We start from the raw sequence: 12,533 nt of genomic DNA on the forward strand, positions 1-12,533 counted from the left end.
ATTGTCGTCTTCCTTAGAGTTATGATGTTGTGAATAATTTTAAATGCTTGTCTTTATAATCTCTATATATTCAACAGCATGAATTTTGTTTGCATGTCCTTGAAGTATGGTTTGGGGCCATTCCTTTTTGGTTTGGTGTGCCCTGCTTCATTAATTAATAAGCTTTTTTTTAAAAAAAGAAAAACAAAACAACAAAAAATCAACTTTCTACAACTCTCTATTGTCTCTTTAGGTTAGGATTATATCGAGAAGCTGAAAAACAGTTTAAGTCAGCTCTCAAGCAACAGGACATGGTTGATACAATCTTGTATTTGGCAAAAGTAAGTCACTTGCTTATTTCAGAATGAATTGAAATCAAAACTTATCTATGCACCAGAAGAGCTGAGTATTGAGCTCGATAACACTGTTGAGTTTATAGTGTATGATCTCTGCATAGACCTGAGACAAAAGATGCTTACAGTTGAAACTGAAATCTATAGTTTGAAAAAGATTTTGAACCTTCCAGATTTCATTAAAAAAAATATCCTTTCCAGTACCTTACTCTGTTCTTTGCTCTAAAGTCCAGTGAGGATTACACTGCTAAATAATTTTTGGAGTTTCAGTATGAGGAATAGTGTAGCTATCCGTGGTCTCCTTGGAAACCAATGCAATCAGCAAGTGAAAAGTAAAGATCAAAATCATAGTTTCACAAGCAAAACCAAAACAAACTGAGCTTAAAGAAAGCAGTTTGAGACCTCGAAGCAGAGAATGTTCTGTTTAAATAAAGACGTTAAAATCCTTAAGAAAACAAATAGCACAGCTGAGCCCCAGCATTACTTGTTTGCAGATCTCTCACACATCATACTCCAAGCATTTTCCAAGACATTCAAAGCGAGATTGCCTCTGAGAAACTAAACCTGCATTTTTCATCCTCTAGTCCTAAAAAGAGATTAAATCAGTTTCACTGTCAGCTCTTGTCAAGGCAGCTGTATCAAATCCAACTAAAAATCCTCATTAGCAACAGATAATTCAGATATTCATATTATGATACTTGCTGTACCTTCATATTTCTTGAGCTGTTTACTTTTAGGATGTAAATTACCATCATTTACATCTGGCCTTGTCTTCAGTACAGCAGTTTGAGTTATTCAGTTGAGTTTAGTCATTTTAGAATTGTGTCACTAACAGGAGCCGCTCTGCAAAATACATTATCTACACAGAATGATTCAACCAACAGTGGATTGTACTAACAAACAGTGATTTATTATGGGTGATATGTACTGCCACCTCTCACCACTAGCTCATGTAAGAGCAGGTTTGAACTTACACTTCCCACTCCATGGACTAGCTAGCTCAAGTAGAAGGCATCACATAGCATGAGTTAGTGACTGTGGGTGGACAGGCAATAGAGTAGGACACTGAGTTATATCTCAATCTGACAATACTGAAAAGATAAATCTTGAGTTAAGCAGCTATTAAAAGACTAATAGGACTACCTCGAGTTCAGTGTAAACTGACCAATACCACAGTCCCTATTAGTTTTCTTGTTATATTCTCTGTAACAACAGTTAGCAACAGTTTATTTCAGATTTTCTTGAAAGATAACTTTCCTTTGAATTGCTGTTTATAAAAGAAAGGTTAGAAGATTGAAACTAAGATTGAAAACTAAAAAAGGCCATTTAAACAAATCAAGATTATTGAGAAGTTACAAAGTATTTCATGACCCAGACTGGCTGGGAATAGGATTTTTATACCAGGGTAAAAGATAAAATGTACTTCATAAACAAAGATAAAAAGTATTTTGAAAAGAAACATGTCTTATTGAGTTTATCTCCTCCTCTTTTTACAGTTCCTATTGTAAGAATATGAAGATAGCTCTGCTCCATAGCTAGATTAGGTCAAAAACCAAACATGCAAACAAACAAACAAAACCTCCAGCAATTATATCAAGTGTTAGTACTAAATGTAATATTTTTCCATCAGGAGCACTCAAAAGACTTTTCCACTCAGTGGGAGAGAGATTAGTCACTGTAGTCATCTAGTTTCCCAAAGTAGGTGAGTGGGGGAAAGGGAGGGGGGGTACCTTTGCTGAAGCTGCTTTTTAAGATATCCCGCAACAGGAGGGCTTTGGATTTGTACTCTCAGACCGCTGCAGAGGTGGTCCCCATCAACACATTGACATCTTCTACCTAATTATCACACAAAGTTATCCATATCAAATGTGGTCATAATCAGCATAGAAGCCAAAATCACAGGGACTGAAATGTCCTCTTGCTGCTAACGGATTTTATTATTTATGAGAGGAAAAGTTGGCAGAGCAGTAAGAAAATTTGACAGCATCACTGCCTGGTGCAGTGCAGTCTAATTAGACTAAGTAAAATATTTTGTTATTTCAGCACTATCAACCTGAACATCCAGTACTTTCAAGCCCAAATATACATTTTTAAAACTATATTAAACATGAATATATTCAAGGTAATGCCTGCATCTCAGTGTCAAAGTTTTATTATTTTGATACGGTGATAAATAACTTCTTTAGTTTATTAGTAATGTCCAGATTAATTATTAATGTCTAGTTGATATGCGTTCAAATTTAACTATCTTAGTTAGCCTGTTTTATCTTTATTCAGTATTAGCTGACTTATTTCTGTAGTATTATCCACAATCACAGCTAATGTGATTCATTCCTTCCAATTAACCTCCCTTGTAGAATATGAGTATAAAAAGACATTTGAATTTTTTATACACTTTATTTTCTTAGGTGTATTTGCGTTTGGATCAGCCTGTAACAGCACTAAACCTTTTCAAGCAAGGTTTAGAACGATTTCCAGGAGAAGTGACTCTTATTTGTGGAATTGCCAGAATCTACGAGGTATGCATGCACTATATAATTGTGGCCAAGGTTAGCTGCCTGAGCAAGTAAAAGAGACAACAGTCAAAAATAAGCGGAAAGGCATCAAAAATTAAGTACACTGATCTACAGTATCATGAATGCAAAAATCTAATCTAAGATTCCAAAGTAGTTTCAGGGACACTTGGACACTTATTTCAGTGGTTCATCACAACAGTGAGATCCTATTTTCATGTGTTCAGACATGCGGAAGCAAAACCACATTAAGTCAAGTGTTCCAGGTATCCAGGTCTAGCTCATATACAGGTATTTTAAATAGGACTAAAACGGTTTGAGTCACCAACAGCCTGCTGGCAGGATGAAGCAGTGAGATAGACTACTAAGAAGTGCTGTCTTTATTGTCCCATAAGTCACTGTTGACTTATTAAGCCAGTGAGAACAGTTGGAATGTTTTTTCTTAGTTAAGGAAATAGTTGTTAACTTTAAGTCGGGTTAGCTTTGAAGGAGTTGTTTCAGTTTAGCTTGATACCCACATGTTTTGCATTTTTGAAATGTGTACCTTCACGCTAAGCAGTGGATTTAATGATTCTATTCCCAAATCAATGTGTAAAACAAAGTCACAAGGTGTTCTTTTTTCTACACTCATATCTAGCATTCTTTCCTATTCTCATCATTTTCATCTAACCCCTAAGCATTAATCCATTTTCATATTAAATCCCTTTTGTCCTTCAGCAAGGAAGAAAACAGCTGCATAATTTTGGAGTCTTTCTGAATTGTTAAACAGTTTTCAGTATGGATATGATTTTGCAGAACCATATACATAACATTGCATAACCCTTTAAGGAATTATTAATGAGAAGCCTACAGCTGACAGGATATAGTTTTACACTGACGCCTGAGTGCAGGATTATAGCTTTATTAGCAAAGATTTGTGCTGCAGCAGAGGGCTGGTCTTACTACACAGTCATAAATGGAATGCATGCATCAGGAACCTTAATCAGAGTTTTCTTTTGTCTGCCACTACCTTCTGGTTGCAGAAAGAGTTATGGACCTTATTTGTTTTAAAAAAGCATTATTTGTATGGGTACAGCTTTAGTATTGTTTCCTTTAATTGCAGGAAATATATTTTTAATGGCTAACTGTACTGGTAAGGTTAAATAGAAGCTTGTTCTTTCTCCAGACAATCTGTCTACAGCACGCAGGTAGAAAATATTCCTCTCTAAACACAAAAGTGTGTTTTTAACTACTTTATTTTCTTCTAATATGGAACAAGGTTCTGTGGTGACTTGCATTCGTCAGAAACAGCGATGTTGTTTACAGCAAAGATTCCACCCTGATTCATTGGCCAACTAGCATATATCCAAGCTATTTTGAAATAAAATATAGTGCTTTTAATTAGCATATCCTAGCAAGTCCAAGTTTTGGTAATAAATGCATGATTCCTGTTTTCAAGGGCACACACTAATTCCTCATATACAATTATAATCTCGTTTAAGTTCAAAGCAATTCATGAGTTGACTTAAAAAACACTGAAAATAATTGAGACATTGACTGGGGAAGTAAGTTTTCTGTATGATTCCACACTGGGAAATCAACTGGACAGAACTTTGTATCTTAAGGCACTGTACAAAAACTAGCAAATACCTATTGTACATGCTGAGCTTATAACCAGTCTTTCTTCCTTAAAAATACCTTATTTGTACCAATGGCATAGAAATATGACAAGTACAGCTAGCACTGATAGATGCATTCTTCCTATGGATGTGCATCACTTTGGAAGTTGCTGATCAGTGATTTAGCATTGTGCAATTAGTGAACTGTAAGAACACACAGTATTAATCTCAGTTAAGTACTGTGCGGGACACAGATAAAGCACTCAGTAGATAGACATTCTGGTAAATTTTATTATAAAAATTGCTGATAAGAGTAAAATTAATCTGATTTTTCTACCTTATATAGGAAATGAACGATATATCTTCAGCTGCAGAGTACTATAAAGAGGTCTTAAAACAAGACAATACTCATGTGGAAGCAATTGCATGCATTGGCAGTAACCGTTTTTATTCAGACCAGCCTGAGGTAGCTCTGCGGTTCTATAGGTATCTATTCTTGTGGGGAGGGAGGAGGAACTGGATGCGTGGGAGGTTGATAGGGTTGGCTTTTGTAATGCTGATAGCAAAACAAGAATGCTAGGAGATGGACATTGATAAAGCTTTTGGATAAAGATCACCATAAAATCAGCACACCAATTTATATATCTTTTCTGCTAGTGGTAATTATGTCTCTTTCAAAAATTTCTCGTTGTTGCACATGAAGCTTATAGAGGTATCAAGAGGTTATTTAAATCATTGATTGTTTGATTAATAGACCAGAAATGATCTCTCTCAGCATGAGGCAGTTTAAGAACATTGTGCCTTATTCTCAATTCCATTTGTTTTCAGGGAGCATATGGGCTTCCAGTTCAGCCTTTGGAGAAGTAGAGGGCTTTGAAAAACTATCTGAATGCATGGGTAGTTGTGATCACCAAACCTTTTACTTGAATGTGGACTGAGGTTCCCTTGTGTTTTCTTCCAAGCAATAAAAAGACATCTAAATGCTGCCTGTTTGTTATTTTAATACTGCCAGATTGCAAAGGAGTCTGACTCATGCTCCTAATTCTAAGAGCAGACTGAAGTCAGTACAAGCTCTGCTACGTCATTTCTGTTGTACCCTGTGCCACTTTATGCTTTGAGTTTGGAAACTCAGTAATACCAATGACATCAGCCCTCTTAAACCCATGTCCTCCTAGCATATGTGTTTCCCTATGAATATAAATTAGCAGAATTTTATAAAACACCTTCATCCTAAAAGACAAATAAACAAGATCAATTTGAATCAAAACTTGACTTATGCTTCAAAAGTAAGGTCAGTGTGTATTCACATACTAGATGTTGTGGTAATGATTACCAGCACTGAGGGACAGGAATCGAGCAAAAATTTGAAATCTGAAGAGTTATGAAGAGCAGCTGGAGCAAATTACAGTCTGATTGAGGTTAAGGGACTGGAAAGAGGAAATGGAGAAAGTCTGTGTACAGCCCTTTTTTACAGTAAAGTCAGATCACATGACACTGTCAAAATGCCAGAACTTATCTAATTTACATGAAGACCGTTTGGTACAGCTATAATTCTACTAAGCAGAAATGCTCTGTGCTGCCCTTCACTAAACCTTTACCAAGTGGACTGCAACAAAATCATCTGAGAGCACAAGATAAAGTTAACTTACATGGTTATCATGCTGTTTCAGAATAGGGAGTAAGGAGAAGATTTGTCATTTAGAATAGAACTCATATTTTAAATTGGTCATAAAAATAAGTTAATATTTTCTTTCAATCTAGACGGCTCCTGCAGATGGGTGTTTATAACTACCAGCTTTTTAACAATCTGGGCCTCTGTTGCTTCTATGCCCAGCAGTACGATATGACACTAACTTCATTTGAACGTGCACTGTTTTTGGCTGAAAATGAAGAGGAGACAGCAGATGTGTGGTACAACTTGGGACACCTGGCTGTGGTATGAAAAATATTAACAGTTCTTCTGAAAAAGTATTATTTTACAGAAACTGGAAAATAGCTTGGAAAGAATCATTGTCCTACTTTGAAATACAAAAACCAATATTGTCCTGGATAAAGTACACTATAGGCTAGACTAAGGGTTTATTTGCAGTTCAGGAGAGAAGAAGAGATAAAAGAAAGAAGTTTTGTACATGATCACAGAATGGAATTTACTCCTGCTGAAAGACACTCCCTCCCCAGCCATCTTCAACCTTCCATTCTTTCTGAAAATCTGCAATATGTCCCAGCCCTCAGGGGCTTTAGCTGCAATACAAGCTAGTCTGACATAAAAATTGAATTCAAGATATTTTTCTCTGGGCTGTAACTTACATGACATAAAGCATTAGATTGATTTTCTGGTCATCAAAAATGCTGAGCAGTGGGTAGCTGAGGAGGCACATTATCCTCTTAGGGTAGGCAACAGAAATATTTTGAAATTATGTAATAAAATGTGTTAAGTTTGTGCACTAATTTGCATTAAGTGTGCATTTTTATGGATGCTCTTCTAGAAGCTGTGTCAGATATTTGCTTAGCTGCCCAGGGTAGGGTTACTAAATAGCGTTTTTGTTAGCTTTCTCATACAGGTTCTGTCCAAATGTCAATTACTGTTTAACTTAAGCCAGAGAGAAACTCAGCTGTTCAACTTGTTTGTACAGCAATTGAGATAAATGAAATAATTTATACTGCCTAAAACACTGAAATTTGAACTGATCGGCATGTATTTTTCAGCATTTTACAGTTAGAAGGTTTAACCTAATGCCGTATCAGTCTTGTCCTAAAACTAGAGCACTAAAGCAGTCAGTGGCTCCATACAAAGAGATTAATCTCCCTTTTCTATCTTGTAACAAGTAGCTTTATATAGCTTTTTTTTTTTTTTTTTTTTTTTTTTTTTTTTTTTTTTTTTTTTTTTTTTCAAATCCATGAAGAGACTGAGAAGCAGGATGATTTTTGCCTGGAGACATCTCTGTTTTTTATACCTTGCTATAAAAGGTATCATATTGTATGGTTTTTAGGTGATACTGTTGCCATCTAAGTTAAATTGGATGAACTGAATCTCACTTGAAGTGTGGAAATTTGTACTGGAGAGGAACAGTGCTGTCTGGATAAAGAATGGGAAGCAAATGGGACAGTCTGGGAAGAAAGCACACATGGTTCTGATCAGCATGCTTGTATTGCAGTTTGCATTTCATGGTAGTACATATGGATGAAAAGATAACCAAGACAGCAAAACAGATGCGTGTTGTTTCCAGTATATTGACAAATTAAAATGCAGTCTTACTTTTAGGGAATAGGAGACCTGAACCTGGCTTACCAGTGTTTCAAACTGACCTTAATCAACAATAACGACTATGCAGAAGCTTACAACAACTTGGCTGTGCTGGAAGTGCAAAAAGGTCACATTGAACAGGTTGGTGTTAAAGATGTACCTAAGCAGAATGCATCCTCTGGCCTGCCTATACTTGACCATGTCAGTAAGTTTGGTGGTCCTTTTTACCTAAATTGAGTGTGCTATGTTATATTGCAGTTAAGTGTGTAATTGACAAACACAGTTGGCTGAAAGCAATCACTTTTATATGCATACAGGGAAAGATAGTATCTGTTAGCTGAACCATTAGAACTGCTGGGGACAATTTAACCTTTCTGCCTGGGAACAAGACTATTTTGGTGGGACTCATGTAAACATCAGAGAGTGACAATGTACTATAATGACTTTTTAAAATACATTTTTAAGAGCAAATCATACTGAAATTAGCTTTATTCAGGTAGACTGGCGATCACCATTGAAATGAGCCCAGCACTGGATGGTTTCAGTGACAAATGAAATTCAGTTTTGGTTTCAGTTTCATATCCAGTCATACTACTGACATTTAAATCCTGGGTATATCTTCTATCCATTGTAGAGAAAGTCACTGGTAACAACTAGGACTAAAGAGCCTTTACACTGTAATCAAATGCTTTGTATTTTGTTTTACAGCCTAAAATTTTCTTCTTGCATCACATGCATAATAAAAATTCAGAATTGTTCAGAGCAAAAAGTATGGAAAAATATGAAGACATCTTGCTCCATGAATTTTGATTCATGCTGTTATTGCATGCACGTGCATGGAGCTGCTGGATTGAGGGAATTTTAATGAATTCTATGCTCACTTCCTTTCCACGATACAGATATTATTGTTTTTAAAAGATTTGATCTATTTCCATATTCTCTGTGTTACAGTGAATGTGCTCCCAAGCTGATCCAAATTTTCTATTGAATTTATAGCATGTAAATGCATGCTGGTAATTAATTTTTATTAGTTTTTAACACTGGTCAGAAAAAGGACTGACTCTAGCAAGTAAATTGTTCAGTACTTAACCAGAGTCAAGTTTTACAGCTTCACATTCCTTCAGTGATTTGTTTAAAAGTACATCCTAGGCCCAGAGATCCTTTTTCTTTCTTTCTTTCACAGGAGAGACTATTTACCATATTCTTCAAAATGTATGGGCAATTTAGGCTGAGCAAAATATTTGGGTGTCTGTTAAGGCTTAATAAAAGAGATCTCCAAATTATTTCTTTCAAGAGTTATATAGATTGTATTAGATTCTTGTTATGCATCCTCCCTTCCCTCACAGATTTTTTGACATTTTTGTTTGTTTCTGTACCCAGGCAAGAGCTTTGCTGCAGACTGCTTCATATTTAGCACCTCATATGTATGAGCCCCACTTTAATTTTGCAGTTCTCTCAGAGAAGGTAAGGCTCTGTCCTGTCCTCAAAATCTAAATATTGAGCCTTTGTGGGTTTGGGTTTTTTATGTTTTTCTTTCTAGATAAGTAGGATAAAAGAAAACAAAATGCATAAACTCAAGATAAAACTTAAGTTACATTTTCATTTTAATCCCCAGAAGGTTTGTGTAAAAGTAGTCGTTCAGATATTTGCTTTCAAGAGGAGCCAACTAGATACAGGGTGTAATTGTATAAATATGCATGGAAGATGAATGATCCATTAATATTTCCACATCTTTACAGTCAGCAACTTTTTCAGAATATGAACTGATACAGTATCAAATGATTTATCGTTGACTATTGAAAGAACATCAGTTATTAAACTCATAATTTTAGTGATCTCAAATGGAACTTCTGTTCTTTAGATTGATGACCACTGAATTTTGAGTGCTGATAGTTTTTTTCATAATGAGGTCTCAGACACTGAATTAACGGTGTCTGGCAGTACCACTAATAAAGAGAAACTTGTTCCAGAATGTCCTAAAACGAGGGAACAATCCTCCTTGGCTTGAGCCCACAACTTCAAGATTCCGTGATGAGTCCGTTTGTGTGGCAGCACAACTCCTTAACTACATGCATCAAGGAGAGGATTAATTTGTAAACATACCTTCATTGTGAAATGGAAGACTTTAATAATTGCATTCTATAATTACTGATTAAGGAGTAAATCCTAGTTTGCAAACGTTATGTATTTTTTTTTTGCCCAGAAGAACTGCATTGGTTGTAGGAGACAGATGGCAAGATCTTAATGCAAGCTGTTAATGCAGTGTGATAACAGATCCAGTGTAAGGGATGGTTTGCAAGACTGAACTTCTCTGGCCAGGACTGTTTTTCTTCTCTTCACAGAATTATTGCTGTACTAAAACTGTGTGTAGACTGACACACAGGCAATGAAGGTCTCACTTCCCATCCAGAAGCTATCAGTTTTTCTAGATGGGATCCCAAACATTTGGTGCTTTTTTTTTGAACCCACTTTCTAAGATGCTCTCCTTGCACACATTTCCCTCTTCCCAAAAACCGGTGGAAAAAAAATAAAGTTGTAAACTGTGTGCAAACATAGTTCTAAAAACAGCAAAGGACTAATATACACCTAATCAGATCTCTGATGCTGTCCCTGTCTGTGAGGAAGCAGGAAGTCACATGAAGTTGTGACCATTGCAAGTGCCAGATCGGCTCTCTCTTTCTCTATTAATAAGACAGCACTTCAATGAAATTTAAATCAGGTCTTCCCCTTTAAGTAGTGAGCACAGTGTATGTTGTTTGTTCTCCAAATCAGGTAAGATACGAAGGTACTGTTTTGGTGTGCCCCTCCCTTTAAAAATAAATCAATCACATTTCTGTCTTGACCTCTTGAATTAAGTATGAGGTCATTCTCAGGACCAGCTACATTTAAATGTTAGTGAGCATCAGAAATATACTGCACTGTATGACAATGTTTGCATCATACTTGTATTTACAAAACTATTTTGTCTATTGTACAGGTTGGAGATTTTCAGAGGAGTTACATGGCTTCTCAGAAATCAGAGGAAGCATTTCCAGGCCACGTTGATACACAACAACTCATCAAACAACTAAAAGAGCGATTTGCTATGCTCTGATGATGTATTTTTGAACGTGTTAAATTAGCTTAAAGTTTGCTAATGTCCCAAATATTTTATTCTAAATAGGTAAACTGTAGTTAATGCATTCCTGTTGTAAACCTATGCTACGTAGAGTAGCAGGAAAGGTTTGGGAGTCCTCATTAGCTTCTGTTATCTTAAAACAGCTAGAAAACATGTTTCACTTCCATACCACTGAGAACACAGAAGTAGCAGGATATTGCTGGTATGAAAACTTTAAACTAGTTATCTGATCTATTAACAAATAAGTCTGCATTTAATATTAATAAACATTTGTGAAGATTTTTTTCCTGACTTTTATGTAGAAAAGGAAGTTTTCATACATTCTTGTGTGACAGTCTGCTGAGCTGCGCAGAATAAGGATGGTTTGTAACTAGTCTTCAGACTTGGCTTTTAGTAGTATACTTTCTATACTTTCTTACTGCATGTTAAGTTTTATAGCCATGGTAAGCAAAACCGTGGATTTTTTTTCGTACTGAGAAATAACAGAAGTTCTTATATTCCTTGTTGTACATTATGAATTAAATAAATTCCAGTTTGTACCATTTGTCACTTTTACTTGTTAAAATTACATCCTTATTACCTTGAAAGTAAAAGTCAGAGGCTATAAACTATTGTGAAATACAGCAGAGGTGGTACTAAGCAAAATAGGTATTCCTCTCTACCTAGAAGAGAGAGCTTAATCTTCATTTCACTGAGGGAAAAAGATCTCTAAGAGTCTTGCTAAGTGCCTACTAACAGTTGGGAACAAAACACTGGTTGGGTGGTTACGTGCTCCCCCTACCCTGGTAAGCAAGGCTTTAAGGGCAATTTAATTTTTTCCACATTGATCTTTATACTGTCAGAATATTCTCACAAGCCAATTAAAACAGAACCTTAGTTGCCAGTTGTCATTATATAAATAAGATTTTACTTTTTGCTAAAGAGGAACAATTTTCAGGGAACCTCCATACTTTGATCTACTTTACTATGTCTTTCCAATTGACAGTGCTAAACTTACAAAGCTATTGGAAAAGAAAACACTTCAGCAGTTTAAACACAACAGTAGAGAATTTCTGAATGTCATATTATTGATTCAAAGTATTTTAAAAATTGCAGAGTAAATAAGATTATTTCTACATGAACTGGAACTGAAACTAGTAATAGAAATTAAGGTTTTAATCCACCGTATGACAGTTCACTTGTTCCTCATAAGTGCTTATACGATCCCACCTACTGTGATCACTGCTCAAGTTAATGCACTGAATACCTCTTCATTTTAGCAAATAGCACTCCTCGGAACATAGATCTGATATCATTATTCTCTTGATATCAATCCGAAATACTGGATTTTGAAAGGGGAATATATGATAAGGAATTCATGGCACAGGATTCTTTTGTAAATTAATTTACAAAAGCTCACACTTCTAAGTGAGAATTAAAACCTCTTTAGCTCTAACGTACAGCATTTGCAAGTTGTTCCAAATACATCTCACATGGTGTGTTTTGATTGCCCCAAAAGGCAGCAGCTCTTTCCTTTGTTGTCCTTTCATACCCCAAAGCATTTTGATTATTTTTTCCACAGCTAGTACGCACACAAACTAAATCAAATATGGTAACAAGAGCAGCACTGCAGCGAAACAACAGATGAATGAGCAGGCTGTTTGTCGTGGAAGAATCTTTCGATTTTGTTTTATGTTAATTCAGCGCGAGCTCTGATGAACAGATGAATCGGCAGACCCTGGGGCAAAC

General features: G+C 35.9%; 1 protein-coding gene across 2 annotated transcripts in view; it reads left to right on the forward strand.

Annotated features, from left to right (window-relative positions):
• TTC8 (tetratricopeptide repeat domain 8) overlaps positions 1-11,349 on the forward strand; it is a 34,789-nt gene extending 23,440 nt beyond the window's left edge. For both annotated transcript variants that reach the window (XM_015865296.3, XM_085550520.1), the window contains 7 exons: positions 233-320; positions 2,741-2,851; positions 4,790-4,929; positions 6,205-6,379; positions 7,706-7,828; positions 9,068-9,151; positions 10,665-11,349. In XM_015865296.3, the coding sequence (XP_015720782.1) occupies positions 233-320; positions 2,741-2,851; positions 4,790-4,929; positions 6,205-6,379; positions 7,706-7,828; positions 9,068-9,151; positions 10,665-10,781 (838 nt within the window). In that variant the 3' untranslated portion in view covers positions 10,782-11,349. The remainder of the gene's footprint in view (positions 1-232; positions 321-2,740; positions 2,852-4,789; positions 4,930-6,204; positions 6,380-7,705; positions 7,829-9,067; positions 9,152-10,664) is intronic.
• Positions 11,350-12,533: the final 1,184 nt, after the last annotated feature.

This window comes from Coturnix japonica, chromosome 5 (assembly GCF_054131305.1).
Source record: "Coturnix japonica strain WE chromosome 5, WE-NBRP24, whole genome shotgun sequence".
Taxonomy (NCBI): domain Eukaryota; kingdom Metazoa; phylum Chordata; class Aves; order Galliformes; family Phasianidae; genus Coturnix; species Coturnix japonica.